Source organism: Vulpes lagopus, chromosome 5 (genome assembly GCF_018345385.1).
Source record: "Vulpes lagopus strain Blue_001 chromosome 5, ASM1834538v1, whole genome shotgun sequence".
Lineage (NCBI taxonomy): Eukaryota > Metazoa > Chordata > Mammalia > Carnivora > Canidae > Vulpes > Vulpes lagopus.
In genome coordinates, this window is record NC_054828.1 from 24,687,002 (window position 1) to 24,706,745 (window position 19,744).

A 19,744-nucleotide genomic window follows, 5' to 3' on the forward strand; every position below is an offset into this window, starting at 1 on the left:
GTACTGTATGTAAGTGGACCTGTGCGGTTCAAATCCACATTGCTCAGGGGTCAGTCACATATGGAGAGAGAGAGAGAATTTTAAGGTAAATGTGGCAAAATGTTAAACAGTGAGGGAATCTAGATAAAGGGTAGATGGGACTTCTTTATTCTTGCAAATTTTGTGTGAATTGGAAATTAATTCAAAGTAAAAATATGCAGTTTACTAAGTATGCATCGATCTGTATGTCAAAGATTTGTGAGAATCCGTGTTTCTTCCATGACAGACAGCATCTATGTCTACTTTCTATGAAAGGCTTTCTTTCCTGGTTTCACAGCTCCCAGATTTAAGTATTTTAAATGCAGCCTAGACATCCAGATGAATTTGCGTGCCATACCATCTCAAGCTCTCATAATCTAGAGTCAAACAGGACAGCAGACCTCCACAAGGCATCAGCATCCTGATCCACATGGTGAGTGGAATTGTGCAGAGGAGCCAGGAAACAGGGGTTCGCAACCATGCCCCCTCGTGAACCACGGAGAGTCAGAGGCAAACCCCATGGAGACAAAGCAGCGGGGAGAGAGCAAGATCCCCTTTCTGGAGTACCAATTTCATACATCATCTCAGCCAACTGTCCCTTCAACCCTATCAGGCTGGCAATACTTCCATTTTACAGATAGGAAAACCAAGGTTCAGAGTTATCAAATAATTTGCCAAGGATGAGCACATCAGTTAGGGAGGGTAACAAAACTGAGGCCCTCAGCCAGAATTTGTCCACAGATGTGTTTTATTTAAGTCACACACACAAAGCTTACTGAAAAGTTACACACGCACACACACACACACACATACACACAATTTCCAGGTTCCCTTGAAAAATTAGAAAACGGGCTTGAGCTGAACAGACTACTGGTGGGGCATGTGCTTTCTGGCTGTTAAATTCCTATCACAGAACCCTTACAAAAAAAGGTGCTCAAAGGAGGTTTATTCCTATCTAGTTGCACGACTCACACACACTTCTGGCATTCCAAGAAGGAAGGCAGCAATAACACTGGGAGAAACAGGTTTGCAAGCCAGTCTGGCTTGTGGCCTCATTTTAATGGGAAAAGATGCTTCTCCTGTTCCAACAACTGATTTACAAATCTGTTCTAAAACATGTTCACTAGAAATCGTCTGGTAACAATTATAAAACTCTATTTTATTCTTCTCTTTGAATTGTCTATGTTTATTAAGAATTCTCCTAAAAGAATTGTATATGCATATAATCAAAACATTATACATTATATGAATATGTATACATTATACATACATATTCATATACATATATGAAACAGAGAAGAGTTTTATTTTAAATGAGAAACTTACTTTATAACACACTGGTAGATCCCAGAGTCCTCCTGTGTCAGGGGGAGAAACAAAATCCAGTTTTGCTCCTGGTGAATTCTAGACTGTGTGTTTTTGGATATTGGGATTCTGCTAGGATACTTGTACCACGTCACATGTACCTTCCCAGACGTCAGCGGAGGGTATGTACAATTAAAAGCAAAAGGCTGGCCTGCGGAAGGTGCCTCGTTTTGCATACTAACATTCTTGCAAGAGTCTAGAGGAAGAAAGAGGGAAAATCAGGAACGAGAACTCTAGTGTTATTGATGATTAGTCTTAACAAATGCATCCTTAATTTTCTAGCCAATTTGAAATTTTATTGGGGAGCTTTCTCAGTGTGGGAATTGCCTGAAATAGTCTGCCGATGTGAATGCATAATTGGAAGTCCTTCAAATGTGTTCATAAAACACGCTGACTCATCCTCCCCACTTGGCATGATTTCTCTCCTGCCCGTCCTCCCTAGGAGCCCAAACCCCTTCATCCTTCCCTGGCAGAGTAAACGCTCCTGTTCCCAACCCTCGTCCTGTTTCTTTATGCTCTGCTCTCACTGTCTTTTTTTTTTTAAGGTTTTATTTATGTATTCGTGAGAGACACACACAGAGGGAGAGAGAGGCAGAGAGCCAGGCAGAGGGAGAGCAGCCTCCACGCAGGGAGCCCGACGTGGGACTCGATCCCGGGGAGCTGCCCTATTTCACCCTGTCTTGACTATTAGGTGTTAAGTCCCCCGTCCCGAAAAGGAGCGTCAGACAATCGGCTCATTTTGAAGTTCGTTTCTCCGGGATTGCCTAGCACCGCGCTGCCCTGCGCATCTTCTCCGAAGAAACCTGCTGCGCGATGGTTTCTTGGTTTTTACCCTGGGGCGTAAAATGACCTCCGGCCACAGATGAGCAGTGTTCTAGCCCCGAGCGCCCAGGCCTGCCTCCTCGCACCCCGCCCGCACCCCGCCAAGTCACCGCGGAACCCCCCGGTGACGCCTGAGGCCCGCATCCGACGCCGGGCACCGAACCCGCATCCGGACGGGCGACCGCGGGCGGCCTCGGGGCCGGGGGCAGCCGAACCTACCTGCACCGACAAAGGATGGAAGCGCGAGGGACACGCCGCAGAGCAGCAGGGCCAGCATCCCCCGTCGGGCTACAAGGGAGAGAGAAGGAGCGACAGGAGGCGGCGCGGCGGGGCGGGCGACCAGGCCCCTCCCGGGGCCGAACCCACCGGAGCCCCCCTCTGGGGGGGGAGCCCTCCGACCTGGGCCGCACACTCCCCCGACGCGTCCCCGAGCGGGAGCCCCAGAATCCCGCCTGGAGAGGGATCAGCCGGGGCGGGGGGGGGGGGCAGAGCGGCCCGGGAGGGCGGGAGGGCGGCCGGGCCCGGCGTCCGCCGCCGCCGCCGCTCACCTGCAAGCAGCCAGCTTCAGCCTACCTGGCGGAGGCCGGCGGGAGAAGAGGGGAGCCGGAGCGCCGCGGGCCCGGCAGGTGGGCCGAGCTGCGCACCTTCGCCCGGAGAGGGAATCCGCCCCCCCGGCCCCTCCCCAAGGTCTCCCTGGCCTCGGGGTCGCGCACCTGTTTGCCCGCCGCCTCTTCCCCTCCACGCCCCCCGGAGGGTGGGCGCCCCGCCCGCTCGGCTCAGCCCACGCGCCCAGCAGGTGCCTACCTGCCCGGCGGGCCGGAGCGCGCAGGATCCCGAGCAGAGGCAGAAGCCGGCGCACAGGCCTGAACCCAGGCGTGCAGGCTGCTTCCTTGCCGCTGTGGGCAGGGCGAGCGTGGGAAGGAACGGTGGCATCACACGAAGAAGTGGCTTCAGAGGCGTGTTACCTGGGTTTCTGGCGGCTCACGGGTCTTCCGTGGGCAGTCATGTCCGCATGCATCTGTTCCGAAGAGTCCCCGTAGATGAATTCTTTCCTTTCCAAACCCCATGTGAGCAGTTACTGCGTGCCCTGCGCGCCCTGTACAGAATGCCCCGAAGTGGAAGCCGCCCCAAATGACTTCCAAGGAGCAGCGTGCATCTGCCTGAGTCGTGCTGTTCACTCCTGCAAAGCAGACGTCCCAGTGTGATCCTGAAACACCTGGAGCCCAAAGTCTGGTCCTGTCGGAAAGTTCCAAATACGATGATATCAACCAGGACTGTTGCCCTGGCCATCAGGAAACACCCCCAGAGAGACCCCAGGGCGATACTGGGACTTAGAAAAAATGTATAACATGTGATCTCCATTCTGCACATTCCCAGTCAAGCTGTATCTGGTGGTGGTGGTGGTGGTGGTGGTGGTGGTGGTGGTGGTGGTGGTGGTGGTGGTGGTTTTAGAGACGGTCAGACAGAAGCAACCGCAGAAATAGGAGGGGAGTTCAGCGACTGCATTACTAGCAGAGCCCTCTGTGAAAGGCTCGAGGCCAGTGGTTTGTTTGCACATTTCTCCGCTCTTAAACATTACTGGGGATTCCAAAGTGCTTGTTTATGTGGCTTGTATCTGTCAATATTTACTATATTAGAAATTAAAATGGAGAGCATTTGGAACGTTTATTTTCTTACTTATTTTAAATAACAACAATAAACTTAACATAAATGTTGCTGTAAGTAGTGTACGTTTTATGAAAAACAACTGACCTTTCCAAAACAAACAGAACTATTGAGAAAAGTGATATTTTTCTACATGCTACCACATACCCCTACTTAGTGTTTGCAAATCTCTTTGATGTGTAACGTAATAGAAGACAGATTCTCATACCTCCTTTTGTATCAAAGCTCTTACCGAAATAACATGTCAGGAAAAGTCCACTCTACTCAGGTGAGAGAATGAGAATTAAAAAGACAAGTAAGGTCTGAATATTACTGTGAAGATTGTTTTGATTTCACAGATCTTGAGGATCCTTGGGGCTCTCACACTTTGAGGACCCCTTTGTTAAGCTATAAATGGAGATCTTTATTATTTTCCCCTAATATCTGCATTCAGTGAGGTTCCTCTGTACAGACACATTTTGCAAGGTTCATGCCCCCACCCAAAACAAAACAAAGGTGTGACTATAAAAACTGACAAGTGACACATATGGAGCTATTGTTATAAGCAGTGTTAGAAGTTTATTTTCAAATTTTTCTTAATTTTCATTGTTTCAGTTTCTACCTAATGAACAAATTTGTGTCATATCTTATTTTTTTAATAGTTTGAGTATAAGCATGAGTGCCAAGTCCAATCAGTATAGTTGCCCCAAAGCTTATGAAGTTTCAATGGGCTGCCCAGACCCCTGCAGTGCCTCTTTTTTTTTTTTTTTAAGATTTTATTTATTTGAGAGAGAGAGAGCAGAAGCAAGGGGAGCAGCAGAGGGAGAGGAAGAAGCCAGCTCCCCACTGAGCAGGGGCCCCCATGCAGGGCTCCTGGATCCCAGATCATGACCTGAGCTGAAGGCAGAAGTTAAACCAACTGAGCCACCCGGGCGCCCCCCTCGAAGCATCTTTCATGGGACATTTCTGGTATTTCCTTTTGCTGCTGAGGCTCTGGTTGGAAACTTACACTTTCGGGGACGGTTTCTATGCCAACTGTGTTTCCTGATATAGGGAGAATGAACCTCATGGCTTTGCAGGCAGAACTGATGCGGGCAGGATTACAAACTTTACAATTAAAAACAATAGAAAACCAAAACACATATCTAGGATCTCAATTACCTTAAAAGCTTGGAGAAACTCCAGAACATTGTTCGCTAATGAGAAAGGGGGAGGAAGAAATGCAAACTATTTATTTATGGAGCTTTTAGGCTTGCTTTGTTACAGCCATGAGAAAATTGCTGTTTTATGCAGGAACTTCCTGAATTCAATCACTTGATTATTCTTCTCTCATTTTCACATTTAAAATGTTCCTTTTAAGTGTGCATCATGCAACAGTTAACAGCTCAGTAATTTAAAACAAGTCATAAGTCGTGTAAGCAAGACCCAGCCTCAGAAATCACAGTGACCAAGTCTCCTGTATATGTGTCTCTCCCACCACCCAAACTCATTATCCTATTTAGCGCTTACCATTCTGATGTGTGTGTGTGTGTGTGTGTGTGTGTACCCCTTAAGCAATATAAAGTATGACATGCAAATGTTTTGAGAAATGTAGCTCTAGTTCATGCAAAGCCACTACTGTATGATACTCCATTGTATGAATGTGCTGCAACTTATGTTTCAAACCATACCTTTGGGTACGGTTTCAAATTTATATTTGGTCTTAAAAATAGTGTTGTGGTCAGGCTCCTGGTGGCTCAGTCAGTTAGGCATCAGACTAGGGATTTTGGGATTTTTGCTCAGGTCATGATCTCAGGGCTGTGAGATGAAGCCCAGAGACAGGCTCTACACAGGGCAGGCAGTCTGCTTAAGAGTTTTTGTCTCTCTCCCTCTCCCTTTGCCTCCCCCCTCTAAAAAAGATAGTGCCGTGGTAAAGATTTTTGTAATGTTCTTGTGTGTCGACTTTTGAGAAGTTATCTAGCGAGCAAAATTGCAGCATCATTGGGTAGATGCATCTTTGGCTATATTAGAAAAATCCTTCATTTTATCCACATTAGCATTCTTTAGAAGATAAAGTTCTCGTTCTTTCAATGTTCTTGTCGGTAGTTGATAATGTCAGGCTGACTTTTCCATGTTGCCAGTTTTGCCAGTCCAATGATGTAGAAGCTCTCTTGTGATTTTATTTTACATTTCTCTAATCATTAGTAAGATGGGACATCTTTGCCTATGTCCATTGGCCATTTGTGTGTATTTCTAGGAAACTTCTTTTTGTGTGTGTTGCCCTTTTACGCCCCTAGTTGTTGGTCTTCCTCTTGTGGATTTCAGAGAACTCAGTAACTCCCACCCCTGGTGTCTCAGGTGGTGTCTCCCACCCCTGCAGTTGCCTTCAAAAGGAGGCACAGATGTATCTCGCTGCCCTCTCCTTGAACCAAAATTCAAACCCCAGCAGCGCCCCTTATCTGGAAGATAGGGATGATGCCCCTTTTGCAGGGGTAACATTTATAAAAACCTCCTTGCAGAGTGCCTGACAGCAACAGATACTTGATGAGCACGGAGTTTATCCTCATCCTCCCAGTGACTCCTCCTCTTTCCAGGCTTTTCCAATTGCAATGGGAACATTCTTGGAAGTTTATGCCATTAAGCACAAGCCATGAGTAATGGACTCTTTTCAATTGTTTTGTTGTTTGGTTTGGTTTGGTTTGGTTTGTTCTTTTGTTTTGTGGAGGCCGAGAAAAATTAAGGCCATTCCACCTCAAGTTTAGCATTAGCACAAGTACAGCCATCTTAGGGCCCTCGGAATAATTGCTGAACTTTACAGGAAAAGCTCAGAATGCCCTCAGCAGAGAATCCCATATCAGATCTTAAGAAATCCCCCCACCCTTTCCCCCATATTGGAATGGAAAAAATTCCTCCACCCCTTCTGAAAATCCCCTAGACCAGCCCATAAAAAACCCAGCTGTAACCCACTTCGGGGTCCAAGCCCCTGCTCTACTGTATGGAGTATACTTGGACCCAAGCTCGAGCTTGTAAATAAACCCTCGTGTACTTGCATCGGTGTCAACTCCTTGGTGGTTTCTCGGATTCACAATCTTGGGCACAACAGTTTGGTGAAGTGAAAAAATTCCTCCACAGATTCATTGCCTCATCCTGAGAACAGGTGTAGAGCAACAATCTATGGGTGATGGAGGCACTGCTGAGCTCAGATTGGTTGAGTTTCACCTTCTGTCTATTTGCTCCTCAGGCAAGGATATGATGTGTATTCAGAAGAGTAGCAGAGCAATGGTTTTTATTAAAACGTCTCATATATAAATGCATATTTTATATAATGTCCAGTGGCTTTTCTATGGTCTAGTTAAACATCTGATGATTTCCCTCCCACTCAACCTAACATGCACAGAAGGTTTCCCAGTGAGAACGAAGTGGAAATACGTTCACGTGTAATGGGCAAATGCTCTGGATTAGGCTGGGATGAGGGGTGGAGGTGCTCCCAAGATCTTTGTACAATTAAGGTTCTTAGATTCTCAAATGTGTCCTCTCTGGGAGACGTGAAATGTGCAGCAGCAATTCTGTGAGAGGCTTTTGTGGCTGGAATGACATGAACCCCCAGAGATGGAAGGAGCAGCAGCCTTTGGCTTCCTGAGGTCCTGCACCTGCTATCTCCCCCCACAGCTCCATGATCAGTCTGTTCACTCACCCGCTGAGTATCCACACAGCCTCTGCGCCCCTGCGCCCCTGCTGCACACCAGGTGACCTCCTGCGTGCTCGAAACAGCCATAGAGAAGACAGATCCTCTCAGAGTTTACAGTCCAGTGGCTGGTATGTGGAGTGGAGGGACCAGAGATTGGGAGAAACACTGAGTAAAAGATGGTTTCAGGCTCATGAGAACCATATGAGGGTATGAAATATGGTGAAATGATCGGGTGTTGGGAAAGGCTTCACTAGGGAAGGGACCCCATAGCTGAGGCCTGAGTGATGACAAGCATCAGGCTTCCTGGTTCTCAGGGAGTCTGCTTCTCCCTCTGCCTCTGCCCCTCCCCCTGCTTATTCTTTCTCTCTCTCAAATAAACACTTTTTTAAAAAGTTAGTAATTATTTTTAAGTTGTACGGTTACGAGTGACTTTTTTCTTACTTGTACTTTTTAGAAATTTCTGCATTCTCTCAAACCAATATTGGTTCCATAACACAAAAAGATTTTTTTAATTCATTTAAGAAAAATGGTTCTCATACCATCAACTCTCAGAGGGATTAACCGTCCCCACTGGCTGACAGCCTCCCTAAACTTTTACTCCCTAAATGCCCTGCATCGTCATGTCTCCCAGCCAACTTACTTTATGCCTCATGTCCTCCCATCCCAAATCTCAGATAGCTCCCCTATACCAACTCTGAATGATAAAGAGTAGGTATTTTACTCAGGATTTAAGACCTTCTACAGCATGAGTTCATTCCCTGAAGTACTCTCTCTTCACTCTGTTCTCTGTGGCTAGATTTAAGTGTTTTCTGACTTTGAGATTTTTTGTTTAGTATGGCATGAGGCACATAATTAGCACTTTTACAACAATCCAAAAGTAAACTTGAAAGCAAACATATTTCCCCCATGTTTGGGAATTTGAGGGAGGACATGGGGTCCAGATTTAGGAAACAAGAAATTCAAGGAAGGCAGGATTATGGGATGTTCTCTAACAATCGTGTTCAAACAGATGGCCACTGGGCACAGCCCTGAAGGCGACGAGAAGCAGGAGACTGTCAGGCTAAGCAGGACCAGTGATGTAAGATGGCTGAGGAGAGGAAAAGGAGCCACAGCCTGGCGGGACTGACCACAGGGTGAAAGTGGAAGTGGGTTCCCACGGGAGCTGTTACACATGCAATGCCCCGCCCCCGCCCTGGCCTGGCCCCAAAGAAGTCCCAGGAGTCTCACTCTCAGAATATATTTAGTGAAAGGAAAACCAGGGAACCCTGTGGAATGGGGTCAGTGCAGCCCATCCCAGATCCAGAAGGGTGAACTAAGTGACACTTGGGATCACTCCCAGTCAACGGTTCTGAGGAAAACAAGCTTTGTCGACTTTCACTCTGGGTAATCTCCCAACTCCCAGCACAGGCCTAGAGAAGTCAACAGCATCCTGTGGGGCTAGACTCAGTGGTACAGGCTCAACTGGTCTCATAACTGCAAATTTTCCTGACTGCTGTGTTAATGTTTGGGCTGCAGAAATAAGGTGAATGCACAGGGTCTCTGCACTTTAATCAGCCAAAACCTGAGCAATATGTGTTAGGATGAGCATGTTTTTGTTTTGAAAGGTTAATACTCACTTTAGATAACGTCCTGTTTCCTGTAATTCTTCCTCTCCCTGAAACTAATATGTGCATGTGCGCGCACACACACACACACACTCATCTTTTGGGTGTAAACTAAATGTTGGTACATCAAAAAGAGGTCCCTCTCATCTGTCTCCCACGTACATTGTTTATGTGTAGTCTATTTTTGCTATTTTGTGAATTTTGGCTCCTGTTGTGATCCATTTGTGCAACTTATCTTGGCAAAAAAGGAACGAACTGCACCATTCCAACTCCGGAACATTCTCTCACCACCCGCCACCTCTCTGTGGCTTTCACATGAAGCCCTACTCACCGCACTCACAGATTCTAGCCTCAAAAGTGAAAAGATTTTCTTCTGACAATCTGATTTTATAACTCTATGGTACTTATATTTAAAAGTCCCTCGATTAATATCTGAGAAACCTGCTACAGTTGATCCTGGAATCCCGCACAGTTCAAAGCTGTGTTATTCCAGGGTCAATGTACATTAAAAATAACAAGCAGATTCTGACTTGCTAAAATTGGAGTAAACAAAAACTATTATCATTTCTAGAAGTTAACTCCAAGATGATTTGCCTTCCTCCCTGCTCAGTGGGGAGCCTGCTTCTCCCCCTCCCTCTGACCCGCGCCCCCCTGCTGGTGCACATGCAAATAAAAAAAGAAAATAAAATAAATAAAATCTTAAAGGAAAAAAAAATATGATATGCCTTCCTCTCCCTCCATGTCCAAAGCCCCAGAATCTGAAAAAGATACATTTCGGATAAATGAATTTCTTGGTTTTATCTGATCAAATGGCAACTTTATTTATTTTTTTTAAGGCAAAATTTTTAAAATATATATTCTGAGATTCTCTCTCAGTTACTGGACAGAGGCTTTCCGCACATAAAAACTTTGAAACACAGTAGGTCTTATTTCATAGATGAGAAAATGGAGATAGGAAACAGCCAGGTGCTTTGCTCTAGCTTAAAAACTGTGACAGTACAGGAATTTATACTCAGGATTTTTCCCACCAGATAGCGTCCTGACTGAGAAATATTTCCAAAGACCAAAAAACAAACAAATAAAAAAACAAAATAAACCCCCATTTCGAGGAAGCTATTTGGTAAAGAGTATAAAAATCCTCCTGACGAAAAAAGAAAAAAAACACTTTTAAATGGTTTTTTAAAATGGTTGTTAGCACTGACTTTGTTTGCTAATATATATATATATATATATATATATATATATATATATATATATATAAAGTGATAAAAATAACAAAGTATGGTGAAAGGCTCTGAATTTTTCCAGCGACAAATTCTGTATAAGCAAGTTTTCTGGATAGCTGATCCTGAAATTTTCAGGGGTTCTTGCATTTTTTTCATTTTTATTGAAAATCCCATCAAGAACCTGTTAAATCCCTTTCTTTAGAAACTAGACATCCCTTGGGACAACTGGGTAGCTCAGGGCATGATCCCGGGGTCCCAGGATGGAGTCTTGCATTAGGCTCCCTGGGAGGAGCCTGCTTCTCCCTCTGCCTGTGTCTCTGCCTCTCTCTCTCTCTGTCTCTCTCGTGAATAAATAAATAAAATCTAAAAAAGAAAGAAAAGAAAAAGGAGCTAGGTATCCCTTCAAGTCCCCCCGCCAACAGAGGGTCCGTGTGAATGAACATCAGTCCCTGGCCCTCGGGGACACAGGGCTCCTGGCCCCCGTGTCACACAGCTTCATCTGGGCATTGACACTGTATTTTTCCAATTGCTTTACTTCCCCCCTCCGTGTCAGTTGCACTTCTGGTTTATTATTACTCTTCCCTTTCCATTCTATTTGCAGATTCTAGTATGACCAAGCTTATTCACAGAATTGCTACAACCAAGCTCCCGTTCTGGAGGGCCCGCTGTATGCTGGGCACCATGCCTGTGGGAAAGTAGCCCATCTTTCTAATTCTTACGCAGCTCTACAAATTAGATAGTAGGCCCATTTTATAGGTGAGGGAACTGGAGCTCAAATAGTTCGTCCCAGCTTGCACACCAAGTAGGAGGCAGGATCTAGAGTGGGCCCTCAGGCTCCCGGCGGACCTACCTCATCTGGTGTGCCCTCTGGGTGCTGCCAAAGCCACCTGCTTGTGGGAATAGCTCGGAGGGAGGTCAGAACAGAGCAGCACTGACCGGGCAGGCCTGCCTCACCACTGGAGTTGGTGAGCGCTGTGGACGCCACAGTCTGCTAATTTCATTCACCTCCTGGGTCAAAGGAGAAAATTCATGGAAACCTTTTCTAAAATGTAAAAAAGTTCATACAAATGTTGCCCTTATCTGGTAAAGGGTTAATCACAATAATAATAAACCCTCACATTTTAAAAGCAAGCAAACAAGTGGAGCATAGTTGAGGCTACAGATGGGATTCAGGGCTCATTGGTTGGCCAATGGCCTCTGAATTCCCCAGGCAGAAGGGGTCCTCACCTACATCAGAGCTGGGAGTGTGGCCTGGTAAGCCCAGGGCAGGGTCGATGCAGAAACAGATTTTTTTTTTTAAGATTTTATTGATTTATTTATTCATGAGAGACACAGAGAGAGAGGCAGAGACACAGGCAGAGGAAGAAGCAGGCTCCCCTCGGGGAGCCCAATCCAGGACTCGATCCCAGGACCTGGGATCACTGCCTGAGCCAAAGGTAGATGCTCAACCACTGAGCCACCCAGGTAACCCCATGCAGAAACAGATTTTTTTTTTGAGATTTTTTATTCATTTATTCATGAGAGACATGGGGTGGCGGGGAGGAGAGAGAGAGGCAGAGACACAGGCAGAGGGAGAAGCAGGCTCCATGCAGGGAGCCCGACATGGGACTCGATCCCGGGTCCCCAGGATCACACCCTGGGCTGAAGGCGGCGCTAAACCGCTGAGCCATCCAGGAGTCCCAGAAACAGATTTTAATGAGAATACTCAATACCAGGTTTTGCCAATTTTATTGGAAAACTAAGTTCAGTCCATTGATCAGTGATACATGCTGTACATTAATCTGGTGTTTTACTATACAAAAATACTTGCTATCTGCTCAGAAGTATACAAACAAGTTTCTAAAATTCTTCATCATGAATCAGTAAAAATATAATTTATCAAAAATACCACTGGGAAAAAAATGGCTCAATACCTTTTCTCTCCTCACAAATACACAAAGAGAGGTGGAAGAAGGAAAATACAAATTCTGCTAAGCCTGCTTTAAGAACTGGGAGTGAAATGCTTTGTGGCAAACTTCCCTTCAAACACTTAGGCTGACCAAAAAAAAAAAAATAATAATCACCATCAGATAATGTGGTGAAATCTAATTAATGGGGAAGGCCTGAAAGGAAGGGCTTAAAGGAGGTTTTCAGGGAAAACAATAAAACAAAGGAAGTTCCCAGAGAACCAGGAGTGTATGTAGCTCCTTCCTCTGGAATCCTCCCCTAGGAAACGGGAGTGACACCAGGACATGCACTTTCCGGTTGGGGCTCCTCCTGGTCCAGGACCCATCCCTTGACTCTTGTCCCTCCCTAAATTCCAAGTGCAATGCCACCAGTAATTCTCGAATGTTTTCCCCACTCCTTACTTTCTGGCCAACTTTGCTGCTAATTCTAAGTTTCAGAATTGGCTTTCTTGGCCTACACATGCAAGTGTATTTTACAGATGACAGACTAAAAATCGTCAGCAACATATGTTTTGAGCATCTGATGGGTCTTTGGGGGGCATCACAGCCCCCCCACCCCCGCCCCAGCCCCGTGTGTGCTGCCAAATAAAAATAAGGCACTTTTTTTTTTAAACAGCAGTTCCAAAACAGAGCCATTACTCAATCTGATCCAGGAAAAAGCAGGTGGTAAGAGAAGAGGCAGAGAATTCAACTGTTTTTGTCTAGCTCCAATCATTTTGGGGAGAAAAAAATATACTGTATAAGTCTGTGTTCACTCATAACATTAATCATTAAAAATATAAAGAACACAGGGCCTGCCCATGTTCGTTGCCATTTAAAATGGGGCACGTGGCCCGCAGCAAGGGGTTTCTTTCCAGGGTTTCTCTAAGGATTATCATCAAGTTTAGAAAAAAAAAATTCTTATACCAAAAAAACCAATTTGGTTTCATTTGTAATTCCCTAAGAAATATCTACCTTTCAGGGAAAGAAGATATGAAAGCAGAGACGTTTTTCATAAAAACAACATAATTTTCATAAATTCCAACACACTAAAGTTTAGAATTTGCTTTCTTAAGTGAGAGCCTTCCTAGACTCAGCCACCATCCTAGGAAACAATCATTTCTTCTCACAAAAGCCCTGGGGGTAGGGCTGAAGGGGACATGGATTGACCTGAAGTCAAATGTTGAAGTCACCGCACCAGAAGTCAGCAACTCAGTTCTAAGCCCTGCTCCGACCTCAAGAAGAATAGAATTTAAAAAAAAAAAAGTCACTTACTTTATCAAATTACGATGATTGCAAAACTTAAAGAATGACAATCTGTGAACATTTTTCAACAAGAAAGCCCTACCCAAATCTCTGTCAGGTGGGCACACTCCTTGCAAAGGCACCCAGACCGAGGGACACACCCACGGCCTCCGCGTGGAGAGCAAGGCTTCTGGCTGGAAGCAGAACAGCCTTCTCCTGAGTGGCCACCAGCAGACCAAGTGCTACCAGACTAAGACGAGAGAGCAGGTGCCTTAGGGCAGTTTCTTGGGGAGAGCTCTTGGAGAAACAAGAGTTGGAGTAAATTTTGAATTTCATAAAGCTCTGGTCGGCTGGAGAAAATTCGAGAAGGCGTTCTGGTCAGAGGAGACAGGAAGGAGAAGCAGTGGCGTAGGAGCACTGGGGGCAGGATGAAGGTGCACAGAGCTGGCCTGGGGATTCCCAGCACGGGCAGTGAGGGGACAGCTGTGCACACACACTGGGGATGTGGGGCAGTGGTGGTGACATGTAAGTGGGGCATCTGGGGCTTTCGCTCCTCAACCAGGAGGAGCCCTGCCCAGGCAGGAGGCGCTTAGAGCAGCACTTTTTGAAGGGCGGCTAATCCGTGGGTCAGGTGTGTGACAGAGAGGAAGGAGGAAGTGACTTGGAAACTGTGCTTCAGAAGAAGCCATGAGTCAAGTGGAATGCAGAAGAGGAGGGTAGAACGGGATGATCACTGCAGGGGGAAGGCAGGCCGAGGTGGATCAAGCCTCTGCTACTCCCGCTTTTGAAATTCCCTCTCTCCAGCAGAAAGCTGAGGTTATTTCAAACACATGTAATCCTGACGAATCCCGTTTGCCCCTGAAATGGGAATTTTAAAGGTCTGTAAAATGAAATTCGGTCTCTGGAAACTGATGGCTGGCTGTCGATGCATATGGAAAGTGCAAAGCTGATGGAAAGTTCTCCCAGAATACTTCTCTACCTTCCTCGGTGAAATAACCAGTCTCACTTTGCAGGCAGCACCCCCGAGGGGAGCCACTGGGGTGCCAGGGGCTGTGCCATCCTCGGACTGCACCACGGCCCCATCGTGGACTGTAGACAACTTCATAAAACCGTTTATAGATGCTAAATATTTCCTGCCTGTTCATTCCTCTCATTTTCTGTCCTGGCGCCTGTTCCCGGTAGGCAGATCAAGCATTCAGACAAGGCATCTGTTGCCTTCTGAAAGGACTTCCAAGCCCTTGGTTCTGAATTGTGCTGACCTGCTACTGTCACCACATCCTGCTCCCTTAACAATCCGATTTCAGGTGATCTCAGGGGTAAGCGCCGCTACAGGTGGCATTTTATGACTGTACAGTCAATGGGGGCACAGCCCAGCCTGCAGTGCTAGAAGACAAGAGTCACCCAAGGAACTCTTGGCCAAGCTTCTCCCTGCTACCCGAGAGGCACCTGCACCTCCCTCTGCAGCGTCTTCGAGTCTGGCCTGGTGGCCAAGGACAGAAACTGGTGTTTGGATGAAGGTGGCTGCCGCTGGACCGGCATGTGGTACCTGACGTTCTTCCAGAACCTTGTCTTTGCAGATTGCAATCCCTCGCTAAAGTCCCCTGACCAGCGGATGGCCCCATGTTTCTGCTTAATGAATTTAATGGTTTCTGGCATTTTCTCATAGTCTTGGATTTTCTCCAGTTCAAGCAGGACAACTTTAATTCCATCCTGAACAAAAGCATTGTACATTGCTATCTGCTCTTCAGAAGAATTCCCCAGGCAGCCCAATCCTGATGTTTCTGAGACCAAAATGATGATCAGTCTTCTGCTTTTCCTTATGTTTTCATTAGCTACCTCAACAATGTCTGAAAAAGACAAAGCAGAGGAAGAGTAAGTAAAATTTCAATTAACAATCATTTTCTCCCAAACCAAAACCCCACAAGGTTCTTCCCATCTCATCCTTTTTGTGTTCTAATGCACTTTTTTCTCATCTTTTTTTTAAAGATTTATGAGAGAGAGAGAGAGAAAGAAAGAGCGAACACATGAACACGAGCAGGGGTAGGGGCAGAGGGAGCAGATTCCCCGCTGAGCAGGAAGCCTGACTTGGAGCTCCATCCCAGCACCCCAAGATCATGACCTGGGCCCAAGGCAGACACTTAACTGACTGAGCCACCCAGGTGCCCCTTCTTTTATCTCATCTGAATTAAGATGAAAAAATTTCCAATTGTATGGACCAGCTCAAAACCTGACCTACAAGAGTTGAATATCTCATTTAGGACTCAGAATACTTCAGGTGGAAATTTTAAAACATTAAACCATTTGTTCTCTTCCACTCCCATTCCACTCTCTTGCTCTCTCAGTTGTAAAGAGAGAAAGTTGTTACTATTGGATCTAACTAGTTGTGAAGTTTTCCAAAACAAAATAAAACTTAGTTAATTCTTGCACCAACAAAATACGAGTAAAAGTAAGTACTTTGCATTTAATAGATGTGAAAATCTTCATCACACCCCACAGAGGGGGTTCTTAACACTGCCACGTCTGAATACTACATCAAAGTTCTTCTAGAAAGGTGAAACCTAACTTTAGCAATTATTTTCACAACAAAGACTTTTACTTTTTTCCATGACACACATACCTTCCCCAACATAGGCATCCCTTCCATAAATGAACAGCTTATATCCACACTGTTCTTCCAAGACCTCAGGCAAGACTTTAAACACAAAAATATCTGAGTTAGAGGTGGACCCTTCCCCAAGGGTCTTTGGGTATAGTATGTATGCATCATAGGTCTTTCCATCTGAAGCTAGAGGTGAAAACATAAAATATTTAGGTCCAAAAAAGAAGAGATTTGGTAAAGTCAGTATCCCAAACATGCATTTCAGGATGAATTATTAATTTTTGTGTGTGAGTATGAATGAAGCAGCAATACCAAAAATACAGTAACTTTTTAAAATGTTACTCTCCTACAAGTTTCTATTTATTATGTTTTACTGTGAAGGTATTCTTATATTACTGAATGGCCACCTCATGTGCAGAGATTCTTTTTAAGATTTTTTCTTAAAATTAAGAAATTATTAAGATTTTTTTTCTTTTTTTTAAGATTTTATTTATTTATTCATGAGAAACACAAAGAGAGAGGCAGAGAAATACACAGAGGGAGAATCAGGCTTCCTCTGTGGAGCCTGTTGCAAGACTTGATCCCAGGACCCCAGGATCACGACCTGGGAGCCAAAGGCAGACAGCCACTAACCCACCCAGGTGACCTGTGCAGAGATTCTTTACCTCTTGCTCTGGGAACTACCTCTCACTCCCTGGTCTTATCTTCTCCCCCGGTGTCTCAGCCCTGCAGTCTACCCATTCTTTCTTTTATTTATAATTGTAGTATTAATTTTTTTTTTTGCAAAGTTGAAACAAAAGAGAAAGGGAGAGTTTCCCTGGTGCATGAAAATAGTAATTTCTTTCCTCTGAAAGCAGATCATGGGGTCATCCACGTCCTAACCAGCATGGAGCAGGCCCTCAATAATGCACATTGGATTTGTAAACAGACACTGTAAATGCCTGTTTATCCCACCGTTACGAACACTAAAGCAGCAACTTGGAAAACAAAGCTATGCAGTCTATTCAGTCCCCAAACTCCAATTACATACAAGAATAACTACTATTCTTGTATATGCCATATTTCATTTTAAAATTTAAGTATAAACCCTCAGTTATCTTCTACATCCCTTAACTATCCCCTCTCTCCAACAAGGAATTATTGCATAGAATACAACACTGTACCTTTTTTGGGGAGAAACTCATAGCAACAATCCCTGTACCAAAGCACAATGTCAATCTTGAAGATTTTGTAGATGAAAACAGAGCATGTAATCACTACTGTTAACATGACAAATACACCAATCATGTGCTTCTTGAAATCAGGCACTATAGCAGAAAAGAGGAAAAAATATGTTAGAACCAAAAGAATTAAAAATTGGGGCATACCAAATTAAATATTATTATCCCAGAGAAACTATTTGGGATTGGTCTGCAATCTCAAATCCCAGATAGTATTAACCTATTCATTATCATCACTTAAAAAAGCATAGTAATGCACAGAACCATCTAGCATTGATACCATATAAAACTGAATAAAGTGCACTGTATTAAATTTCCACCTAAATATTATAACACAGTTGACCCTTGAACAATATAGGTTTGAGCTGCATGGGTCCATTTATATGTAGTTTCTTTTTATGACAGTTACTATAAATGTATTTTCTCTTCCTTATGATTTTCTTTTTTTAACAAAAAATTATTTATTTATTCGTGAGAGACACAGAGAAAGAGGCAGAGACACAGGCAGAGTGAGAAACAGGCTCCCCGCAGGGAGCCCGATGCAGGACTTGATCCCACAATCCCAGGATCATAACCTGAGCCAAAGGCAGATGCTCAACCACTGAGCCACCCAGGTGTCCCTCCTTATGATTTTCTTAATAACATTTTCTTTTTTCTAGCTTACTTTAAGAGCACAGTATATAATACACATAATATACAAAACATGTGTTAACTGTTTATGTTATCAGTAATGCTTCTGGTCAACAGTAGGCTATCCATAGTAAAGTTTGGGGGGACTCAAGTTATACTCGAATTTTTGACTGGGAGTGGGGGTGATGGTTCTTCTAACTCTCATGTTGTTCAAGGGTCCACTGTATACAATAAACAGAAAAAAATGCCAAAGACTATAGGATAGAGCACTTCAGAATAAAGCAAGTCAAACTCACTCAAAAGCCTACAAAAGAAAAAAAAAAAGCCTACAAAAGTTTCTGGAAGCAGAAGAGTCAGGTGGTGGAAGTTGAAGTCTAGGGAAAAGGAAAGAAGGCGTTTAGGGATGCCATACAGAATGTTTCACTCTTCCACATTCTCCTACCTTCACTCCCTAATCATTCATCCAATGATTGCAGTGGAGGAGGGGCAGAGAAGCAAGGTGAAGGAGAGGTAAGGGGGTATGGTGTAGAGAAGAAAAAAAGAAAAAGTGCCTTCTAAATGTCAGGGGCCATGTAGGCACACAGAAGAGAGAATCTAAAAGCTCTATTATTTTAATTTCCCAATCTGGGTCTTTGATCAATCTGCAGATTATTTGGGTATGAAATGGAAATGAAGATATATGCCATTTTCCAACCCAATATCCAATTGGCCCAATGGATAGTTCACCTTTATAGTCTTGATTATGGCAGTTTCAAACAAGATCATGATATCTGTAGTGTAAATCTTCCAGATTTATTGCTTTTATTCAAGACTACCTTGATTATCCTTATCCCTTTCTTTTTTTAAGATTTTATTTATTTATTTGACAGAGAGAGAAAGACAACACAAGCAGGAGGAGCAGCAGATAGAGAGGGAGAAGCAGGCTCCCCGCTGAGCAGAAAGCCCTACAAGGCTCCAGCCCAGGAACCTGAGATCATGACCTAAGCCAAAGGCAGATGCCTAACTGACTGAGCCACACAGGTGCCTCATCCATTTACATTTCCAGATATTTTTAGAATAAACCTGTCTCCAACAATGCACCCACACAAACACATACCCTCACTTGCACAAATACTGTTGAAATTCATTGGAATTTTTTTGAATTTACTCATTCATTTGGGGAGAACTGACATCTTTATAATATGGAGTTATTCAATCTATAAACATTGTATATCCTTCCACCTATTTAACTCTTCTCTAATTTATTTCGGTAATCTTTTTTTAGTTTGTATGATGGAGGTCTTGAAGAGCCTTTGCTAGATTTCTTCCTAAGTATTTGACAATTTTTGATACTACTGTAAATGTAATCTTTTAAATTTAATTTCTATTTATTGTTGGTATTTTATAGACATACATAGAAACACTGTATACATATATATATATGTTTACATGTAGAGAGACTAGTGATCTTGCTAAATTTGTTTACTAATTCTCATAGTTTGTCTCTAGGTTTTAAAATTTTCTTCCATGTACACATTCATAAGTACCCTATATTTAATTCAATTACAAGTAATCACATTATTTAACAAATATTTTCAATATTGTGTCTGATTATATACTTGAAGAAAACCAATAACTTCTGACATCCCCTCTGGAATGTAGATATTTAGGCTTCTCCTGTACATCCATTATACTGTCATTTACCAAAAAATATTCATTAAATACCTATGATATAGCAGATTTAAGTCACTACTAGCTCTGGAAATAGGATGATTGGTAAGATAAATGGTCAGCACCATC

The 19,744-nt window shown here is 44.1% G+C and overlaps 2 protein-coding genes across 10 annotated transcripts in view; both read right to left on the minus strand.

The window, feature by feature from the left end:
• Window positions 1-3,405, minus strand: part of IL1RL2 (interleukin 1 receptor like 2) — a 40,054-nt gene extending 36,649 nt beyond the window's left edge. Inside the window, exons 1-3 of the mRNA XM_041756128.1 lie at window positions 3,010-3,405; window positions 2,425-2,493; window positions 1,345-1,579 (exon numbers count right to left, since the gene is read on the minus strand). Of these exons, the coding sequence (XP_041612062.1) occupies window positions 1,345-1,579; window positions 2,425-2,482 (293 nt within the window). The 5' untranslated portion in view covers window positions 2,483-2,493; window positions 3,010-3,405. The remainder of the gene's footprint in view (window positions 1-1,344; window positions 1,580-2,424; window positions 2,494-3,009) is intronic.
• An 8,652-nt stretch (window positions 3,406-12,057) lies between these two features.
• IL1R1 (interleukin 1 receptor type 1) overlaps window positions 12,058-19,744 on the minus strand; it is a 72,340-nt gene continuing 64,653 nt past the window's right edge. For all 9 annotated transcript variants that reach the window (XM_041753975.1, XM_041753978.1, XM_041753977.1 and 6 more), the window contains 3 exons: window positions 17,279-17,422; window positions 16,134-16,301; window positions 12,058-15,363 (listed from right to left, as the gene is read on the minus strand). In XM_041753975.1, coding sequence (XP_041609909.1) covers window positions 14,948-15,363; window positions 16,134-16,301; window positions 17,279-17,422 — 728 coding nt within the window. In that variant the 3' untranslated portion in view covers window positions 12,058-14,947. The remainder of the gene's footprint in view (window positions 15,364-16,133; window positions 16,302-17,278; window positions 17,423-19,744) is intronic.